This window comes from Falco punctatus (assembly GCF_963210335.1).
Source record: "Falco punctatus genome assembly, chromosome: 1".
NCBI classification, from domain to species: domain Eukaryota; kingdom Metazoa; phylum Chordata; class Aves; order Falconiformes; family Falconidae; genus Falco; species Falco punctatus.
Genome location: NC_137580.1, coordinates 15,087,955 through 15,109,653, shown reverse-complemented (window position 1 = coordinate 15,109,653; position 21,699 = coordinate 15,087,955). Strand labels below are relative to the sequence as shown.

At 41.5% G+C, this 21,699-nt stretch overlaps 2 protein-coding genes across 9 annotated transcripts in view; one reads left to right on the top strand and one right to left on the bottom strand.

Moving 5' to 3' along the window:
• NR3C2 (nuclear receptor subfamily 3 group C member 2) overlaps positions 1 to 13,721 on the top strand; it is a 214,271-nt gene extending 200,550 nt beyond the window's left edge. For 3 of the 4 annotated variants that reach the window (XM_080373728.1, XM_080373727.1, XM_080373726.1), the window contains one exon: positions 10,015 to 13,721. In XM_080373728.1, the coding sequence (XP_080229854.1) occupies positions 10,015 to 10,170 (156 nt within the window). In that variant the 3' untranslated portion in view covers positions 10,171 to 13,721. The remainder of the gene's footprint in view (positions 1 to 10,014) is intronic. The other variant, XM_080373729.1, reaches the window with a different exon arrangement.
• ARHGAP10 (Rho GTPase activating protein 10) overlaps positions 2,988 to 21,699 on the bottom strand; it is a 172,800-nt gene continuing 154,088 nt past the window's right edge. The window contains exons 23-25 of one of the 5 annotated variants that reach the window (XR_013925737.1): positions 14,852 to 14,994; positions 4,829 to 5,062; positions 2,988 to 4,230 (exon numbers count right to left, since the gene is read on the bottom strand). Coding sequence is in view for 2 of the 5 variants with exons in the window: in XM_080373732.1 (XP_080229858.1) it covers positions 18,664 to 18,752 (89 nt within the window). In the remaining 3 variants the exon portion in view is untranslated. Of the gene's footprint in view, positions 5,063 to 8,872; positions 9,757 to 13,859; positions 14,995 to 17,947; positions 18,753 to 21,699 lie in introns of those variants that run through there. The other 4 variants (XR_013925736.1, XR_013925738.1, XM_080373733.1 and 1 more) reach the window with 4 other exon arrangements.

The window sequence follows — 21,699 nt, the reverse complement described above, 5'->3', positions numbered from 1 at the left end:
GGAGCTATTGGTGGGGTCAGAGGCTCTTCAGAAGTGGTGTTAGCTGTGACCTGAAGTGAGGCACAGCACAAGTGCACCATGCAGAGCATCCCGTGGGTCGCTTCTCAGTGAGAGGTGCTGGATTCGTGTGTTGGGCATCTAGTGTGCCTGTTGTGTTACTAAATGTTGAATTAATTTGGTGATCTTTTACAGCTGGGGTTGTAGTAACGATGACTTTAAAAGATGTATTAAGACCTTGGAGCTATCTTGGGTGTCAGAAAGTTTACTTGAGCTTTTCAAATACAAGATTTGCCGTATTGTTAGGTTCTTGCTAGAACCACACTGTCTTACTCCAGTGCAAGGTATTTGTTTTACATGCATGATGAATGACATGGGAAACCAAAAGTTCAGTCCCAAAACACCCAGGCTGTTGGTGGCTCAGCCCAGAGTGACTCTGTAGGCTTGTGGCAGGTGCCTAGTGCACGGAACGAGCTTGTGTTTTCAGAGGGGGTATCCGTAATGTTGAGATGCTGAGATGGGAGCGACCTGGTTTTAGCCAGTAACATGGTTAAGTGCAGAGACTGACCTGTCCAGCTGCTTTGAGCAGCAGTGGGGGTGGATCTCCACACTCTCCATAACGGAGCCCGGAGTCCTCACAGAGGAAGCCAGTGACTGAGCTGTAACGATCTCCTCGAGCTGAGGGGTTTTCCCCCGTGCCCCGGGCACCAGCCCCTTGTCCTCTCTGAAGCTGCATCACGGTGCAGCAAGCGATGGGCGATGCTTGGGACCGACAACAGCACCCATTAGTCACATTTGGGTCCAGGAGAGGAGGGGTCCCGTGAGCAGAGGCTGAAGCCCAGCAGCACACGCTGATCACCTCCCACTAAAACTGCAGCAAAGGAGAAAACTGTCATACTCCATTCTGGGTGGGCAGGGGAGTAACTTCACTGCATGAAGAACCTCCAGCGCTTGCTTTCGGAGCCTGCATATAAATGTACTTCTTTGTGCTCAACTTAAATTTCCGTTCTGTAGAGACAGTACAGTACAGTGCACTTCAGGTCAAATCTGTAGAAGAGCCTGAGGTCTGTTTACAGAACGTACATATGGAACTATTTTTCAAATATTGTTCTGTTGTTCATTAAAACATTGCAAGTCTTAGTGGGAGGCAGGGAGAGTATTATTAGTACTGCAGTAATAGCTCATTCTTCAGCGATCGGGTTTCACTTGCTCGGTGCCAGCAAAGGAAGTTGTAGTGTTTTAGTGGAAAGAAAGGGGGTGGGTCGTAAAATCATTTGCGAGTTATTCACATCTGAACCTCGGGGCAGCATAACAAACCCCCTGCGTTTATGGAGTTCTCTAATCCTCTTCAGAATAGGCAGTGTCTATGATTTGTTATTTAAATGGCTGTGTTTGTGTGGTTAAGGTAACTGGATGACAGACTCGCACTTACTGAGAATGCTACCATGTCCTACAGACATTTTCCAAAACACAGCATTAACCATTGGGAGCTGAACTAACCAGAGGAAGCAGACTGCTCTTGCATTTTATTTAATTTTTAATTAAGCTATTTTTACATGACTTTTGCTTTAATAGAGCACTTTCTTACAAAGGACTTTTTAAAGAAAGTCCCATTGTCAGCATTCTCCGTTAAAAAGGCCAGTTGTCTGCACAACAGTGCTTCCTTTCAGAGATGGTATTGGAAACTTGTTCAACAAAGGCACTTTTTTATTTTTTTTTTCTTTAAAACTGATTTTTTGCTTTTTTGTTTTCAGAATCCATTGTAATAAATTTAGAGTGGTGATGTTATTAATGAGAAGTGAGAATTGCTCTTCTCTCCCCCACTGCCTGTTGGTGCAGAATTTCTCCGTTCTGTCAATGTAAATGCAAATTTTCTGCTTGATTCCTTAGTATAGGAGGAGCACTTTTTCAGCTGTCACCTATGTATTTTGAATTTAACTCCATTATAGTTTTAGAGGATCAGAATACATTTGGTGCTGAGCAGTCTAGCTGGAGCTGAGGCCCCGTGTTTGCATGCTGCTGTAGCCACAGCATTGGCATTTGCAGCGCAAGCCCAGAGGGACTGGTGCAGAATTTGTGCTTATTCAGCTCTTCTGCTGCCTCCAGCTTTTCCATCAGAGCAAAGCAAATGCATCTCATCATTTGTGGAGTTCGTTTTACCTGAGTGTAGCGATAAACAATAAAAAAAATACTGCTTCTTTGCACCTTCACACTTGTTTTCATCGACCTCATTTCTAAGTAGTCTTTCTGAGGACTATGCGAAATAAAGGGCACGAGAATATCAAATTACAGTTTGCTTGGCTTACATAACATGAGGAAGAAAAAAACCCAAACGAGATGGTTTTACAGTGCTCAGTATACTAAATCATTCATCCACGCACGGAACATATGTGCAGGTAGAAAAGTGCCGAGGTGAGGAAAAAAGAAATTTTCAAGGCAGCCAGGTAGGCACTTAAATATTTGAAAAAATCAGCAACTTTATTTAACGATCCATAAAGCCTCAAAGCACCAAAAGCAGAACCGAAAAATAAGAGATCGAAACCCATCCCAAGCAGACAAGATAAACATGGTTTCACGCACGTGTATGCACACACCTGTGCTCAGCTTTAGGAGCATGCCTGCAGGCGGCTGAGCAGTTCGCATGAGTGCTGCCACGCGCCGAAATGCTTTCTTTGCGTGATGCTGCATGGAAGTAGAGGCTGCTGCTACAGCAGGCGCTGGCTGGCAGCATCCGTCTGGTTGCACTGTGCACCCGTCCTCTCCCTCGGCACAAGATGACAGGGAGGAGTAGGTTGTTGCTGTTGACTTGCTGTTGTGCTGTGGCTCAGCCTTGCTTGTGTGGATGGACGCCAGTGTGGGTATCTTCTGGGAGCGCTGAGGGCAGCAATGTATTCCCTCCTTGGAGGGATTGTATTTCTACTGTTGTGGCTGGCCTGCGCACATCGGTTCATGAAGCGGTGTTACACGTTGAGAACCATAGAGAGGTGGGTTGTCCTTGCTACGCTATCCAGGACACACAGGTTTCCAGGCTTGTGCCCGTGAATGGCCGTGGGCATTTCAGGGAGAGACGCACATGCAGCGCTTGGATGTAGGTGAAGTGCACTATGTGATCAGACAAACGGCATGCAGGAACATTGCAAACAGATGTACCACACATGGTATCAAAAACTTCATTTGGATCCTCCTCAGCATCTCCTGTTGGCTTTGGCAGGAGGGGTTGTGTCTTGCATGGCAAGCCTCATTTCGTACAGAGAGTGTGGTGTATGGTTAGGCGGTTTGCAGAACAAAAGCTGAATTTGGTTTCAATCTGGCTGATCCTAAACAGATTTTGAGTTGAGGGCTTTTGTTTCGGTGCCATGACATTAAACCCTAATGTGAACCTTCCCCTTGGCTTGGCAAGGCAGAGCAGTGCACTGTCATTTGCTTGTTGATATTTTCTGCCAAACAAAAATAAATTCTTTAAGGCTCATGCTGCTGAATAATTAATTTTTTATGGTTCCTGAAGGGAATACTTTATAGCTGAGGTGGATCTTTCCATAGGCTGAGTGTGCCAGGATTACACTCACTGACAAAGCAGACAGTGGGAGGAAGGGCACAGATCCTCGCGGGGCGGGTTTGCAAGGCACGCTGCGCTGGATGCAGATGCGCCTCTGCAGGTGCTTAATCCTGCAAATACGAAGCTGCAGATGAGCCCCTCAGCTGTTGCCAGCACCTTTGGGTGCACTTACTCCCGCTGCTGATCTGCCAAAGTTGTGTCCCATAGCTCGGGAACTGTCTGGAGCCCAGTGCCTGAATTCTCAGAGTAGGCATTTTCTGTTTACTCAGCGGCTAGATCCAGTCCCTGCTCCCGGTGTGGCCCCTGCGGAAGCAGCAGTGATGTAAGCGTGTGCGTGGGTGTGTGTCACAGCAGCTAATGTGCATCTGTCGAGTGAGAAATTGATTCCCAGCTCCCTGAGTTGTCTTGCTCGGTCTGTGGTGGTTCGATCTCTTCTCCTTCACATTAATAAGTAGCTGTTGGAGTAGGGCAAACCCCGCTAGAAGTCAACAGAAGAGCGAGGGAGACTCGGCTCAAAACTGACCCTGGCCAAGGGCTGAGGATGCTTCGTGATGCGTGATACTGTGCATTTGCATGCACCCTCCAGGCGTGCAAAATGAGTTCAACTGAGGTTCCTCCATGTCATGTCCAAGTGTCAAGTGCTGTGGTTTCAATATGCGCATGTTTATGAAGAAAACCTGGTGATAGGAGTGCAGTGCCGACATCAGATAAATGCACCTGTCTGGGCAGAACTAGGTTCCACGTTCGCTGTGGTCAGATACTGTTAGTGCCTAATCCATATGTATTTCATACGAATTTTACTTGTTGCTAGCATGAGGTAAATAACACTGCATAGGTGTAATCAGAGGCTTCATCCCTTGGTCTTACCTTGTTTCCCCTGTGTTTGTGGTAGGTTTTACTCTTTGGGTTAGAGTTCAGGATTTCATAAGCAGCTAGGAATTAGCCACTGTGGCACCAAGTGACATCTGTACCCCTGAGAATCAGCTTGTGAGCCATCCTAGGGCGGAATAATCTACATTCTGAGCCCTCAGAGTAATAAATAATTTACATCATGGGATTTTCGTAGAACCAGGAGCAAAAGGGGGAGTACAGTGGTTAGGGAATAGTCAAGACGTGGTTGGCAATGGTTTTCCTTAACCTTACCAGTTGTGAAACAGGAGCTTTGTATGCACTGCGTGAAGGGGGAAAAGCAGGAGGCTGCAATAATCCCAGACTCACCCAGGACCCTGCTGCCCCGGGGAAGGAGGCTGGCTGGCCTCAGCTGCTGCTTCTTACCTGAGCAAAGCCACAGGCTCCTGACTCCTGTGTGGTTTGAAATGTGCAGGTTTTGAAAGCAAGAGGCAGAACGTCGCTGCTCAGCTGATGGGCAGCAGCTTGTCTTTCCAGGGAGCCTGGCTCGGGGCAGGTAGTCACCAAGGCTGCGCAGTTGCATCACGTAGAGCTGCAAGGTTGCCTCCTCCCAGCAGACACCTGCGCCGTGTTGTGTAGGGAACAGGCAGACGCCCATTCCTGAAAGGGACAGAGAAAAGTTTTTGGAGTGTCATTTTTGTATGAGAACACTGAGGTTTCTGACAGTAATAGCTGTAGCTAATAATAGGAAGAAATTACTCAGCATTGTGTTGTTACCCTCCTGCTGTCTTAATTGCTGTATCAGTAGGCTTAATCACAAAGATGCTCTTGATAGAGAAGTGACTGTGGGCTTTCTGGAGTCAGAAAACTAACTGAGCACAGAGATGTGCACCCTTGCAAATCAGACAGCTCTTACGGTTTCTGGAATTACGAGGGCACGATGAGATTGCCAAACTAAAATAAATTCTTTTTGCTTTAAAAATTCTGCAAGTGCTCGAAGGTCACTGTTACTGTATTAACTTCAGGGACTTCATTAAAGGCTTCATTTTTTTAATTATGAAGAACAATATGGGTGAAAAAGTCCATTTTATGGAAACCCCAACCCTAATAACAGAAAATGATGTTTAATTAATACTCCTATTTCTCAGAGGTGCTTAATGCAGCATACAAATGCAAAGATTGATTAAGTAAAAATCCCGGCATTACAAAGACCGGTGTAGCCTTGAAAATGTTTAAAGGCAGCAGACTCTGCAGGATAGCGATGAGAGAAAGCTTCATAATTAATGACTGAAGTGGTGAAGTGTTACAGCTAACAGCTGATCCGCTTGCCGGCAGAAGAGCTGTCATGTCGTACAGCAGTCTGGGTGACACGGACGTGGCAGTCCTGACCTGCGGTCGCCATCCTGGGAGATGCCCAGCAGCCAGGTGGGCCGAGCCCGGCGCTGCCAGCTGGGAGCAGGCGGTAGCTGAGCTCCGGCCCCCGGCACTGCCCCGATCGCCCTGCGTGCAGAGGGAGGCCTGCAGCGCTGCCGAAGTTACCGAGCCGGGGTTTATTGCCAGCTCCAAAAAGACTTGAACCGACCACCCACTAAAAGGGTAAGAACAATATCCTCGTTGCATCCCGAGGAAATGGGAATGGTTTGAGTTGTGGCCTTTACTGTCGGTGCGGTGCTAAGCTGTAACTCTTCAGAAGCCAGCTTCAGTAGCGGAAATAATCGGAGACTGTAAAAGTAAATACGTTTCTAGTCACTGTTGCACCGCTTGTGGAAACAGTGGTGCTTTCATTAACGCTGCTTAATTAGAGTTGCCTTTCACGCTGCTGTACTGGAGGAGGTGTCAGTATTTCCACTTCCACCAGAAGCAGAGGGTAAAAGCAGTCAGGTAAAATGTAGTCGAGAGTTCTTAGGGCACAGGGATTTTACAAGCCTTTGAAGAACAATCAGAAGCCTGTTTGATCTAGAGCATTCGTAAGCCCAATTTGGAGGTGCTGGCTAGTTTGCATTACCTCACGTGTAACCTCCGGTGTATCAGTCACTGTGGCTGCAGTGACAGCACTTGTGTGTTATGAAAGAAAGCAACCTTTTTCATTTCCTTACTGAAGAAGGGATCTTCTCTTTTAAAGCAAAAGACTGGCTTCAGTACTTACCTGTTATAAATCAAAGCTCTATCAGACGAGTGGTGCTTGGGATGCAGAGGCAGGTACTCAGATTTCAAAATGAACATTGCGTGTGGAATGTGAATTCTTCATCCCTTCAGTGCATCTTCATGCCGAGGCTGCTGGGTGGCCAGGGGCAATGGTACCTTTCAAAATGTATGGGAACGCGCCTGCAGATGAGAGCACTGTTCGTGGTCTTGCAGCCTTCTCTAGCTGACCTTATCATATTGTTTACATTTTAGTACCTCTGAGTTGGCCTTCGATTCTCCCACATTCATTCCTCTCTGTTTGAAATTCGTGCTAGAAATACTACCCCAGCCCCAAAAGCCAGGCAGCATATAAGGTCACCGTTAAAAAGATCCTGACCACAGTCCCACGTGCCTTGTGACATGCTTCCTAATGCTCCCTTTTTCTTAAAGTGGTTGATTATTGTCAAGTATGTTAAAGTTGATAGCTGAAAAAAGAGAGGAACAAAAGACTGAATAGGTATGGAATATATATTATTCTTAAGTCTCCGAACCCAGGTATTACCTGATAGTGGGTTCTAGGTATTTTAACTTGCTGTGTAAACTTAACCGTTGTCCTCTGTGGTGAGACCCATAGTGTGCCATGTTAGGGTAGTATCCATGATCACCCACTGGAGCGCTCAGTCAAGTCATTTATTATATAGAATCGATGATGCTTTCTCCATGAATGTTACCATTTTTCATTTCCCCTTTTGTACGCATGTTTAGCAGACATACATAAGTACCTGATACTACTAAAAGCTTGCTAAAAAAGCAGAACTAATAGTTTCCACATAGGCTTTTCTGTGATGCCCATCTCACTGCATTCAGAGGCTTTGCATGAGTGTGATGAGGCAGGGATTGGCTGGGACCGCACAGGCGGTGAGCCATCGGCACAGCGTGGATGGCTGGCAGCAGCAGAGGTGATCCCAGCTGCCTGAGTTACACTCAGTGATGTGAAACTACTCACGTTGGAGCCTATGAAAAGCAGCACATTTGTCAGGTCGTTATCAAGGTTGTGTCAGGGTGCAGGGCTCCGTTTGCTTAGGTGCTGGCGTTTGGTGACCCAGGCAGGGAGGAGGTAGTGGTCATTATACCAAGAGACTGTTTCCTTCACTCGGTTTGGTTTTGTGTTACATCTGGAATGTTTTTGGCACACGGTATATGCAGAAACAACCTCCTAATAGGTAGAGTAAGCCTTTGAACAGCAGCAGTTTTTTCCCTTGAAAACCAAATTATGTCTATGCTACTTATTTAGCGTGCATCCGTTTGTTTAATTAGCATTGCTTCATGACATGCCAGATCATCGGGAATGAACTAAGCAACAGCAGACCCGTGTAGTGCTCAATAGCAGAAAGTCATGCGTTCAGGTGATCTCAGCACTTCTCTGTGTTCTTCATAACTTGCTGTATGTTTGCAAGAACAGCTGTGAAAGTCCTGGAAATAAGTAATAAAACATAGTGCAACAGGACAGTAGTCTGTTGGTGCCTGTATTTTTTTGTTTATTTCCTTTTCTGCCTTCCAGAAATCCACTTTTATTTGCTCTAAACAGGGGCTTTACTGCAGAGTGCAACTCTACACACCAAGAATTGAAACGACTAACTTGTGTTTGATAATTAAGCCCTTTGCAAGGACGTAAGGCACCAAAATTAAGCTGTGCATAACTTGAATTTTTAAATGGCAGAGGCTCTAGTTTTCCTTCAGTTGTACAAAACAGTGATTTGGCGAACTGCAATGGAGATTCATATACTAACTGAAACCTAGATGCACTTTACTCATGGGTGCCTCAGAAGCTGACTTGCCTCTTGACTGACTAGTGTTTTTCCTTAAAGATTGCAAAGGGTCCAACATGCAGTAAGGCGTTAGGGGGGATGCATTTAGATCACAGCAACCAAAAAACCTTGTTTTGAAATAATATTCACTTGTGACTAAAAGCCATGAATAATATTGCTCGATGGTATCAAAGTACTGTGTGAAATTAACCCAGCAAAAGCCTGCATGCATGTAGGTTGAGACACAAAGATTGCTTTGCCGTGTTTTTTATTGTTAAAAGAATTAATTGAACAAACAGTGATGCTGGAAGAGGTTGTTTTGTTTCCACAGTTCTCTTGCTCTAATGGCGTGTTGTTTTATAGCAAAGATAAGCTGCAGTTTGCAACTCTGTGTGGAGAAAACAGCACAGAACACGAGGCAAAAAAAATTAAAATGCTCAATAGCCAAAATTCTTGTGAATTCTTGTAGTCCTATAACATGCAGACCAGGATGAAGCTCTGTAACTGACAAATGAGAACACCACAACTTGAGACAAGGTAGAAGGTGTCAGACTACATTTATTGGTGCTTTGAAGACACATGGGGGTTTTTTTCCACACACCAAAAAGCTCGTGGTACCTGTACGCCGTTTAGTACTTCAGCTCGCGTTCCCGTTCCAGCCGGAGACCACCTTTGCTAGGATGACACAACGGCTGTCAGGGGCCATTTGGGAGAACGGTGCTAATGGTTTCACCTGTGAAAACCTCTGGCAGCCAGAGGAAGCCAAAGGAGCGCCACGGCGCAGTGTAAGGGGCAGCTTTGTTCTGCTAGTGGAGGTGGTCCCACGCTAACAGGTAACTCGGTACTTGCAGTGTTACAGAGCAAGGCTTCCTTTTGTGTCATTTAAGAGCTAATTAGAAAATTTTATCTTTAAAATTCTCAGCGTTACGCTTAATCCAGTGAGAGAAAGCAAAAGCGTGCTGTTAGCCACCACTACAAAAACAGAGCACTTAAGTGTTGGGGTTTTGTTGGTTTTGTGTTGGGTTTTTTTTCAAAAAGAAACAATACCCTAAATGTTGTCTCTATAGTTCAATGAGTAGTAAGCAGAAAAAAAGTATGCGTTAAAAAATTAATTTATATATAAATAGAAATGTGTTACCAGACGAACAATTTCATAGGGACTGCGATGCTATAAAACCTGAAACGCTACAGTGTGACACAGCATTCATGTTGTTGAGCTAAAAACATCAGCTGCTCTGGCAGTTGTAGGTTGTGGCCCCTGGAGAGTGGACTGGAAGTTAACCAAATAATCTGATTTAATGAACACGCATCCAGCTGAAATGTAGAGATACGATAGTTTATGGCTGATCTTTTCCCTCTGCGCAGGCGGCTTTATTTGCATAGACATGGAGTATCTATGAGTTTTCATGGTGGCCCAGTTGCCTGTTAGTGAAATGAAAAGTGCAGTTGCGCTGAAAAATCAAATCTGTGGTATCTTGTTTTTTTCTAGTTAACTGACTTAACGAGCTAAGTAGCACTTTGGGATTTGAGTTCTTTTGTTTGCTTTCTCACCCCTGCAAATGGGCTCCCGAGTCAAAGTAAGGTGCAATTTCTTGGTAATAATCAGTTATCAATAAGCTGTCATTTGCATGCGAAATTCTCTTGTGTTTTTCCTAAAAAGTGCTTCTTTCTGTATTTCAGCTTGTTAGTGACTTATTGGAATTCTGCTTCTACACCTTCCGAGAGTCTCAGGCACTGAAAGTAGAGTTTCCAGCCATGCTGGTGGAAATCATCAGTGACCAGCTACCAAAGGTGGAATCTGGGAATGCCAAGCCCCTGTACTTTCACAGGAAGTGATAGAAAATGTCTTAAATGGAAGAACTTTGCCTTAAGTTTCCCTGTGTTATTCCACACCCATGAAGGACCCAAGAAACCATATTTTAAACATGCTATTTACACTTGTTCAGCAATCTCTGAATAGTCTAAAAATCATACGAAGGGTTTGGGGAATGAAAAGCAGTTGACTTGGATTTGGCAAGACCTAGATGTTTGGAAATTACCCCATAACCCTAAACACTTAGAAAGTGTTCCTGTTCCTCTGGATGAAAAGCCATATCTAGTCAATAACTCTTTGATTTTGATATTTTAACAGATGGAGTTTTAAATATGCCATGTAGTTTCTGGTATTGTTTGCTTGTTTTAAAAGGGTTCGAGAACTAATGAGAACTTTTTAAAGCTTACCCTTGGTTTGCACATAAAACGTAAAGTCAATATGGGGCATTAATATTCTTTTCTTGTAAAAAAACAAACAAAACCTATATATACACACATATACACACACACACACAAACCCTAACGTGTAAAGTAATAACAGAACATTTGGTGTGGAATACTCTGTTATCCCCACCTGTGGCATTTGTTATCCCATGTTATCCCATCACAGATGATATACACTGTGTTAAGTGTCCATTTACTATTTAATTAAGAAGGATAAGATGTGAAAACAAATGCCCTGGTATCAATTTATAGTATCTATTGTGCTGGCTTTACAAATAATTTTTTGCAGTCTTTTGCTGTACTGTACATTGCTGTATGTATAAATTGTGAAGGACCTGAAATAAGGTGTAAGGAACTTTTGTAAATGAGACAAAAAAATCTTTAATGGTTAATAGGATGAATGGGAAAGTATTTTTGAAAGAACTCTATTTTGCTGGAGACTATTTAAGTACTATCTTTGTCTAAACAAACAAGGTAATTTTTTTGTAAAGTGAAATGTTCTGCATGCATAATGAACCGTTTACAGTGTATTTAAGAAAGGGAAAGCTGTGCCTTTTTTAGCATCATATCTAATTTACCATCCTACAGTATCTGTTGTAAATAACCACACTTAACCTTTTCAGTTGTATTTAAGCCTTTCTATTTTCCTCTCTATTTTTCTCCCTTTTGTCTCGCTTGCAAGTGTATGTGACTTGAGCACATCTTAGAAATCCTGCTTCATATTTCTGTAGGAAACTACACTCTGTTGTGTTTGCCACTTTACATAGGTTTCATTTAACAAGACAAATTACGGTCTCTCCAAAGCTTTTGCCAGCTTAATGATATAGTGAGTTGTTGCCCTCTATTCCTTTTCTCTCTCAGGGGAACAGGGGTGAGTAAGATGTTGAATGATATTTTTTTTTTTTAATTAAGGTTTCCCAGATTGTTTGTTTTTCCTTTGACTACTGGACACATAAAACATCTTAAAAGGTCAGATTATTATTTCAGATGGGGGAGAGCGATTTCTGATTATGATGAAGGGAACATGCAGATCATTACAGTAAGTACATTGAACAGATTCGTACTGGTGAGAGGGATGGTCAGGTACTAATAAGGGCAGATTAGCCGAGTAGAATTTTTAGTGATAAACCAAAACCGTATGTAACTTTGTAAGCATTTTTGTAATAATCAAAATAGATCTGAGAAGACAAATGCTGACACTACAAGTTCAACTCGGTCTGATTTTGTCTCAAAAACGTTTTCTCTAGAATAAGACTGCAACGAAAAAAAATTTTGAGGTGACTTTCACTATTTCACAATTCATAAAGCAAATGCAAAATTTTGGGGTAGAATAGAGGACAGGTGAACTTTTCTAAGGCTCAACTGTTGCTACCATATGCTCATGTTTAAATAGAATAGTTTTTCAGAGTCCTAATCTATAGTGTTCTCTCTGGGTGCCACTGGTATTTTTGAGCTCTAGTTTGTCCCTTGGCCGGTCAGAATGTAGCATTTCTTTTAAATGGTGGTTGAATTGAGAATTCTACACCCTTTCCGAGTCCAAATTTTGAGGTGCACTTTGGTGCACCGAAGACAGTCAGTGCTACTTGTCTTTTTAAATGACACCTGCCTTATGCAATGGGTAATCTGTAAAGACTGTATTCAGAGAGGTTTTTCTATATATAAATATATACATACATATATTATTTGCATTTTGGAAGTCTAATTCATAGGCAGATCTTTAAATACTGACCTGCACAGCAATATGAAAGCCAAACTTCCAACGCGAGATACACAGCATGCAGACTGGTTGTTTACAGTAAAGACACAGTCATACATCCATCTTTTCATTTACTTTTTTTTAAAAAAAAAAAAAGTCTAAAATAGAATATTTCAAAGCCAGGTTCTGGGTGAATACAGTCTGCAGCGGCTTTTTATATTAACAAAGTTACTGCCTCCTTTTCTGTCTCAGAGTAACTTTGCTTGATTAAAATAGCAAAGCCATATTCTACACTTCACTGTTAAATGCCTGTCCCAGTCCAAATTGTTGTCTGTTTGCTCCTATTTTTGTACCTTATTACTTTTAATCTTGGTTTGGTACAATTCATAATTCACAGAAACTTCATATAATTAAACACACTAAATTAGTTTTAAAAAGCAATTTATATCTTTATGCAAAAACGTATGTCTGTCTTTGCAAACAACTGTAAGCAGATTATAATAAATCCTTTACTTTAATCACCTGTTGTTTATGAAACCATTCATTGATTATTATTTTTTGCTAGAGATCATTGAAGTAATAGAATTGGATATAGATGTTGTAAGAGGCAGTATTCTCTTATCAAGGACACTTAAGCAGAATAGCCATCACTTTTTTTATCTAAACCTGTGTACAGAAAGAAAAAAAAAAACAAAACAAAAAAAAAAACCAACCCAACAACCAAAAATAAAAACCAACCCTAGTTTTTAGCTACCGGGACATTACATTCTTTTGAATTTGTTTAGAATGAAATAGGCATTTGTCTCCTGCAAAATACAAGACAAACTATAAAACACCTTTTAGAAGTGGGCTTCTGTTCATTGAGCTAAATTATTTTGTTGTAAGAAGGAACAGGGATATACAGCAAGAGCATTGTATACACAGTTAAAAATGTAAAATAGTGTTAATGTACTGCAGTGGGTATTTCAGGAATACTACGCATCGTGTGACTGAACAGTTGCACAAAATAGGAAAGACTAAAGTTTGCAATATCAAAATCTTATTAAAAAGATACTTTACAATCAATAATGCAAAAAGCTAATTCACAGGGTGGTGTTTTTCACTGACTTGTTTAAACATTTATGAAATTAAACAATTCTACAGTTAATGCACTTTTAATTGTTTATTAAAGATTTGACTTTTTCTTTTTTTAGAGCAATGTTTTCAGCTGGAGGTCAATGACTTGATAAGATAGACAGCAGTTCTGAGGCCAGGAAGCTCAGAGGAATGTTTAAGAATTCTTGGAGTTTAAATAGATTCCTGGGTGAAAAATAAAAGCAGCCAGCAGTATGGTGTAAACAGTAAAATCTATGCATAATTATGCATTTATAATTAGGGGTTTGCTTCTGTATGTTTAAAGCTTTTTAAATAAATAGAAAATATTGTTTGGTCTTTATGTTAATGTCTGCAAGTACCTATTTTTCTTTTTCCTTTTTTTTTCCTTTTTTTATACAAATTGTACAAATATACATGAATTAAACTGGTTTGATTGCAAGTATTTCTTGCATTTTAATCTCAGGTACTGGTGTAGTCATACACTTCAAGACAAGTTTCTGCTCATCTAGAAATGGTATTAAGTAACAAAGTAACTAACAACGTAATATAACATCTTTCATCATACATCTAGAAATTTGGTTTCATCGAGCTCTATGAATCTGGATGACGCAGCACATATGATGCCTTCAGCCAGCATGCAGCTACTTACGCTGGAGAATAAGGAATGCCCAACCCTAAGGAATTTGGTTCACTTAACCTGGATAACGGCACTTGCCAAATGACGCACTGACACCGTTACACGCACAAGCTCCATCCCGCTCAAAGAAACAAACCCAGCAGCCAGAGCCGGCTGGCTGCCAGTTCCTCCTTAACCTAGAGCTGCTGCACCCATTGACCAGAGTTAGAATTTCTCTCATGGAAACAGGGATTCACTATTTTATATATACACACAGTTTCCCCAGTGACTAAATCAAACTGCCTTCTCAGGGTCAGGTCTTTTCCAATTATAAGTATAGTAAGAGAGTTAGAAGGGGAAATAAAACTCTTGCTGTCCTGGTTTGTTCTGCCGTGCGGTCTCAAAAATTCACTGCTAAGGTCTGTGGTGTAAGACAATTTAATTGCATTGTGGGTTTTTAATAACAAGTTACACAAACTTTTTCTTGCCAAAAATCCTTGCACCTGCCTTATGTTTGCTGAGTTGTCAGAAGGAAAGAATAGTAGGGGATCAGCAATGTTTAAGAAGAATTTTCCATATGTTTACAAGCAGATGTATCGGTCATATGCTGTTCTAGAAATAAGAAAACGCGATTGTTACTTGAAAACATAACAAAACATGTAATCTGATCTCAAGCTGGGACACCGCTTGCTTTCAGGTATCTACAGAGACTGGGAGTTTACTAAGAAAGGAGTGAAAAAAATGCCCTTTCAAAGATTTTGCTAGGTAAAATGTTAAAAAATATTTTAAAACCATAAGGTTTTTAAGACAACACTTCAATTGTAGATGTCAATAGGATGAAATTTGGTGCTTACCTGTAGCTACTGCAAGCACAGATGAGGGCACGCTGTGGAACTCTGATGTAGAAAACTATGTCCAAGGCACATTCAGCATAAAAGGTGAAACTCCAAGTGGAGACTTTCCATTAAACCATGTTTAGCACCGGTGCATTTACAGCCTACATAATTGCAAACCAGGTAAGAATTGTGAAATGTGTTAAGACAAAGAAACCAAAGAAGAGAGCACTGAGAAAAGCAACTTTCTCCCTGAGTCTTTTCTGTGATGCAATTACAGAGGCTCAGCTAGCAAAAGCTGTAAGCAACGCGGCAGGAACTTATTTTCATTAGAGGGCACATAAATCAGGCAATGAGATTTTTCTTTCACTCCTGATGAAAGACTGGGCATCAGAAGGACATCTGTCATGAGGATCAGCTGGGACAATGATTAACAACATTCAGCAGCCTGAAAACCCCCAGCGGAGTGAAAACGCTGCCCAGCCAAGACACAGAGCTGCGCACTACCCAGTGACTAACACAGACTGTAAAGTCCTACTGAGCCCAGCTAGTCAGGAATCTCAGCTTTTCCATTAATTATTCAGCAAATACACATTCAACCTTAATTCCCCAGGTGGAGAGATTCAATCTCTGGGCCCCCCCAGCAATGGCAAGGCAAATACCATTTTGCATAAGAAGACCAAAATGGGTAGGTTTTTTTCCTAATTCACCCCCTCTTAATTTTCAGCTTGTGTCATGCATTCACTACCAGGAGTCTCAGCTTTTGAAAACTGTCAAGTACCTTCCCCCGTGCACAGCAGCCAGCACACGGCAAGGGAGGAGAAACCCAACTTGAGCATTAAGCTGAACCTGTACCCACAGCCGTGACACGAGAGTAGTCGCCGACGAGAGGATGGAGTCAGGCCAGACCCAGGGAGAATGACCACTCCTGCTGCCAGACCAAAAAAGAAGATCCCTCCTCTTTGAGGCTTTCTCCACAACCGATTCCCTGTCCTCCCTGCCTCAAGTTAACACTGTGTTACTCTGCTCTTCCCAAATCTACCAAGCCACAGAAGACTGACAAGAGGAATGCCTTAAGACCCAGCCTCAGGAGAAAAAACAATCTCAAAGGATGGGAAAGGGGCCTGACTTTATATGATTTTTAATTTTTAGCATCCTTTAATCTTTACTTCCAAACAGTCAATATGAGGGCATCGTGTACAATGCTGCTCAGCAGTGAGGATGCAGAATGTGATGTGCCACGGCTACTCATCTGTACAAGTCTGTACTCGGCATTAGTATGACCAGGCTGATGTGGAAACCCGTGTGGTGGGTAGCAGTTACCACAACTAAATTCTTTAAGAGGCAGCGTGGTTAGCCTGAAAGCCAAATCTGATCTGGCTCAGCTCACACCGCTGCCTTCAGACAACATCTAGGACGTGAGAAAGTTTGGATTAGTATTGCCTCTGTTCAGTGCATCACTTCTCAGTAGAAAAGTTTTTTTCTTGTTTGGGTTCTGCGTAGCTCCAGGAGTAACAGGAGTCTCAAAACATCTCACCTAAAGGCAAATGGGGTCACAGGACAGGACTGGAAGAGACACTAGGGTCTTTTTATTCCTTCTTTATATATCCACCTTTTTAGACAACCGTGTTAAAAGGAAAAAAACCCAAACCAAACCACAGAGCTAGAGCTGAGAAATACATCCAGAATTTTGCAAGACAGCAGCCAGAACAAGATCAAACATGCACTGCACGTTTAAAACAACAAAACAAATGTAAGTGACTTACAAAGCTTGTAAGCTTCAAGTTATCACAGCTTCACTATCTGACAAGCCAGCATACCTAGCTGCCACACCTACTAAGCTAATAGCAAAGATTTACATTCTCCCTCATCTTTCAACATTGACCACCAACTGGTAGCCATGAAAACCAAGTCTGGCCACACAAACACCACCCTGCCTCCAGAATGACTATTTAAGGCCACAAAAAATGAGCTGATAGAGCTATGGGCCCAGGCGACATGATACCCAGCCAGAACAGTGCTGTGCCATGTGAACAGATCTGAGCGAGGAAACCTGCGATCTGTTGCTGTATATACTAGTGCAACTATTTCCTTAATACTGAGTCAAGGAGCAAATTAAAACACTTGATCTCCTTCACAGAATTCCAAGTCATCTTTAGTGCTTGTAGCCACTTACAGCCATAGCCACTCTGCCAAGACGAGAATTGCCTGAAAGCTGTATGGCAGAGAGTCGCTGCTCAAGTACCATGAGAATACACCAAGTGAAACTCCTCCAAGCTATGAGGTTTAGCGCTGGAGAGCTGTGCTGACTTGGCCCACCACTGCTCCATCTGGAAATCATTTGTGCATACTCCAGTGGGCTATGCAGTCTGGGCAAAAGAACAAAATAATGGTACGGAGTTAAATCTTAAGGGCGAAAAAAGCCATCCCAACCTTAAGGCAGCATTAACCATTAACTGGTTTAGTAATCACATTAGAAAAACTTGCAAGCTAAGTATAACTATCTGCACTAAATGCGTCAAAATCCATACAGTCCAGTGTAACAAGTACGTAAGCCTGTATTAGCATGTCACCCCATCATATTTTCCTGCATCCTCTCCACTGCCTCCCAGACAGTTGTACTTGAAGGAGAGAAAAATACAAAGATTAATGAAAACTGCATGTAACTTTTTTTTTTTTTTTTTTTAAATCACAAGGCACAGATTCGTAACACCACAAGGTTTCTGGAAGCTTTTTCTATGACCACAGAGAAGTCTCTTACTACTCAAATAGTTCTACAAATTATGAGGCAGCTACTTGAGGACTGTGATATTTTGAAGCATCATTAAGATCTTGTAATTGACAATTACAGGGGAGGAAGAAAGAGAAGCTCAAGTGGAAACTAGACAGACAGACAGACAATAGATAAAATGCAAGATGCCTCCAGCATGCACAAGGATCATAGCCAAAGAATCTCTTTTCCTTTTGGCTTGAGCTTGCAGAGTTGCCTATTTTAAGTGAGGAAAGTTCCCCATCCACTTGGGAGCCTGCTTGAGGCTGACTGCATACAGCTGCCAATAATTATTTCACATCGTAACTTACAGAACCGGAGCAAAATATTCTCCAACATAGGAATACTTTTAGGTCAAATAGCAAATAACATTTTATTTCATTTACAATGATATTTTTGAGTAGCAACAGAACCATGACATACAGGAGCCTGTAATAAAAGTTCATGTGTCTTATCTTTGTAAAATAAATGAAATCATATGCACAATACAAATGAATGTGTTCTTTGAAGACATTTGAAAAATGTCATGTCTCGATACCTATTATTTTACTTACTAGTGTCTGTTCCGTACTGTCTATTCCACTTCGAAATTTAATCTAATTGTCAGCATGATAACTTTTTTTATCCAACAGTGTTTTCCAAACCCAAACAATTCCTGTTAAAAACACTGGTTATCGATGCATCATTTCCAGGACACTAAGTTTATAAAAATCTTCAACTGATAGTTTGGGTCACAGATCAACCAAGTATTTGACTTAAAATGCTAGTTATCTTGCAAACAAACATACCACTACTATTCTTTACAATTGAAAAGAAGCACCATATTAAAAAAATCAGCCTATCCCTCCATCCCTCTTGCCTGTCCTCCCACCCATTCCAACCCTTAAAGAATCGTTTTTTGTAATTTATATTTGGCAACACTTAATGTCTTTATACAGATGGGGATCTTCAACCCATAGTCAGTCTCTTCATTGATTAAAAGCAGTCACAAAAGAAGAGAGAAGTGACTATAACAAAAATCCATGGATACCATGTACACCTTCTTGGCGTTCAATGCACAAAGCTATAAAAACTGAACATAATTTTGTGGAATAAGTCCTCTCTTCCCATTTAGTGTGCCTTCTAGCCATCCTGGTTCTCTGGAAAATTTCACTGCAAAAGAAAAGGGGAAAAAAATTACTGCATCTTTTTATGTTTGAATTAGTACTTTTAGCTTTAGCTCCATGACACCAGGCAAAGCTTCTTGTCTGAAATGATGAGTTTAAGAATCTGGCTGGGAAAGATGAGGATGATTAACTTAACTTAAATATCTGCATAATACAGGTGCTTGAACTCCCTTCTGCAAAGCTTACATGGTGGAACAGTTTTTAGGTGCAGGAGATTTCATTAAGGAAACAGTAAATGGAACTTAGGACAGGTTTATAAAATGGAAAACCTAGACCCCCTTGAGGAGAAGTCAGAATTCATATCAAACAGTGAGAAATAATTTCAGTAGCTGGGGGCAAAGCAAGACCAAAAACCTGGCTTGAGCAGAGGTGACGAATCTGGAAGCTCAGAGCCACCAAAAAATGGCATAGGACCTTACACTGCATGAAAAGTGAGCATGTACAGCAGTACAAAGGAAACAAATGAGCCAGTGTCACTCCAAGGATTGTCTCTTCACAGAGTACAGCTGCTATCAGAAGAGACCAGTGGACAAAATCTGAAACATTCTGGCTAAATCCTCTCTCTGAAATTCAAATACATAGCGCTGGTCACAAAACACCGAGGAAAGGCTTGAATGGCAGTGCCTTATTCCTTATTGTCATCCAAAGTGTTTACCAATGCTGATCTCAAAGTTTATGCAAGAGTATCTGTGAATCTAAAATAAGAAAAAATTCACCTCAGACTAAATGCTTCACAAGTTACTCTGTGAGCAACAGACCTAATTAAATCTGGCTTCCTGTATATATTGTGACACATTTGAAAGGAAGTTTAGAAAGAAGCACAAGCCTCATTTCTTTAGAAAACAGTCTTGAAAGTCCTTGAATTCCCCTATCAAATTCCTCAAAAGAATATGATACAGGTACCTACATAACTGTAAAATCCCACACTTACAACGACCTACAATATTCTCTACCATATTAATTTATCCTCACAGCGCTTCTGAGACAGACATTATTTAGGGAAGAAATCAAATGCTGAAACATGCTGCCAGCCATGTCAATGCTTTATTTAAAACACATTAACACATTGGGGAATGTGATATTTGTAGCCTTCTACAAATCAGGGAAATAACAGTTAAGAGAGCGCAACATGTTAAGCAGTCTCACTTTCAAAAGCATTGTAAGACTCTCAATTTGAGCACTAAAAACATACCTTCCCCTAGTTTTTTCCTGTGTCCTGTTATTGTCAAACAGCGAAGCTAGAACCTTTGCTCTGAAACCACATTTTAAACAACAGCTATACCTCCAAGGAATCCAGTAAACAAAACTGCTTTCAAACGATACTGACAGTTTAGATTCAGAACAGGAGTCTGGGCTTATATTTATAATTAATATGTTTAACAGAAAGGTTCCAAAGGAAAAAAAATGCATAGAAAATTACCTTTTAGGATCTCTGTGCACACAGTAACTTACATTATTATTAGTAATTAGCAGACCCTCCTCTCCCTTTGTCATTTTTATTCCACAATTACAGAGTATATGCATGCATTTGAAACTGCATTGCTGACACTACCACAAACCTCCCTCCGGCAGCTCCACCGCAGCAGCTGTAATTCCACCCTTTCCAGCAAAACAGGCCAGCAGCTCCAGTGGGCAGCCAAACCTCTCCCTGAAGTCTCCCATGCCTACAGAATACATCTGTATTACAGGAAACAAACTCCAAAAAATGACAGATTAGGAAGAAAAACAACTAGAAAACCTGGAAGTAGGAAATTTCTACTTGTCCTCTGGAGCTCAACCTCAATTTACCCTTAGAGACAGGATAGGTATTACTGGCGCGTGAGCATCTGGAAAGGCCTGGTCAAAAAGAGGGTAGCCCTCATCTGAGAGGATCAAACTGAAATTTAAAGTCGCCTAACATTTACCAGGGGGAAGAAATGCTCAAACTATGCTGAATAACTTTGCTCACACAACAGCACACTTCCAAAGAAATATTTTCTAAACAAGGTTGATAACACAATACTGAACTGCGCCACGTTCAGAGATAACGCACGATGGCCAAGCAATTGCACTTAATTGGACTTGAGTGACACCACTTTTCACCCCAGAAGGCTACACATGGACCGTACGACTGAGCTCTGTGCTTGGAAAATTAAGTATCGCACATGTATGTTACACAGCTCAGGGCCCCGTTATTAGCAGAAGTTTCTTGTAGACTCTATGAAGACTGAAGTAAGAATTAGCACTTGTATTACACCTAAGATCACCAGTTCAATAGATCAAGTCTTTTTTTAAAAAACGCACCAAGTAGTAATTCTTAATATTCAGCAACTGTGGCCACTGTCATGTTGGGTAAGACTTCTGCCCCCATTCAAATCACCTTATGCAAGAACAGTTAAGATACCTACATACATCACTGACTTCTGTAGGCAAATGATATTAATGGGGAAGCTGTCCAAATGTAAAGCTGCTTTAAGCTCCAATGATCCTGTTTTCTTTGCTAATCCATTTCCAAAGTATAGCATAAACCAGCACGCATTCATTTAAAATAAAAAACACTTTACCACACAAAAGACATTTTTCCATCATGCGCAGCTGCTCTTAAACCTAGGACGCAGGCTATTTCTGGAAAAAATACCCTGCTCAAGAGAAGTGGTTCTGTAGTGTCCCCTTTCTGTCATCTCTTCTCAGTCACCAATTATTACAGTTCTTAGGACTTTCAGGCCTGCCTCATTTAAAAGTACCTTGCTGCAGAAACTACACATTTGGCCTTAAAAGTACAACTCATTATTGGACAAATCATCCTATAGGACTAAGTCTCATGTTGGCTAGGGACAGGAGGGGGACTTGTAGTATAAAAGGTACAGGACAGAGAACTACAAATGAGTGTTTTCAGCAAGGTTAAATGATTGTATATAGCAAGACCGCACAACAAGACTAACCAAAGAACCATC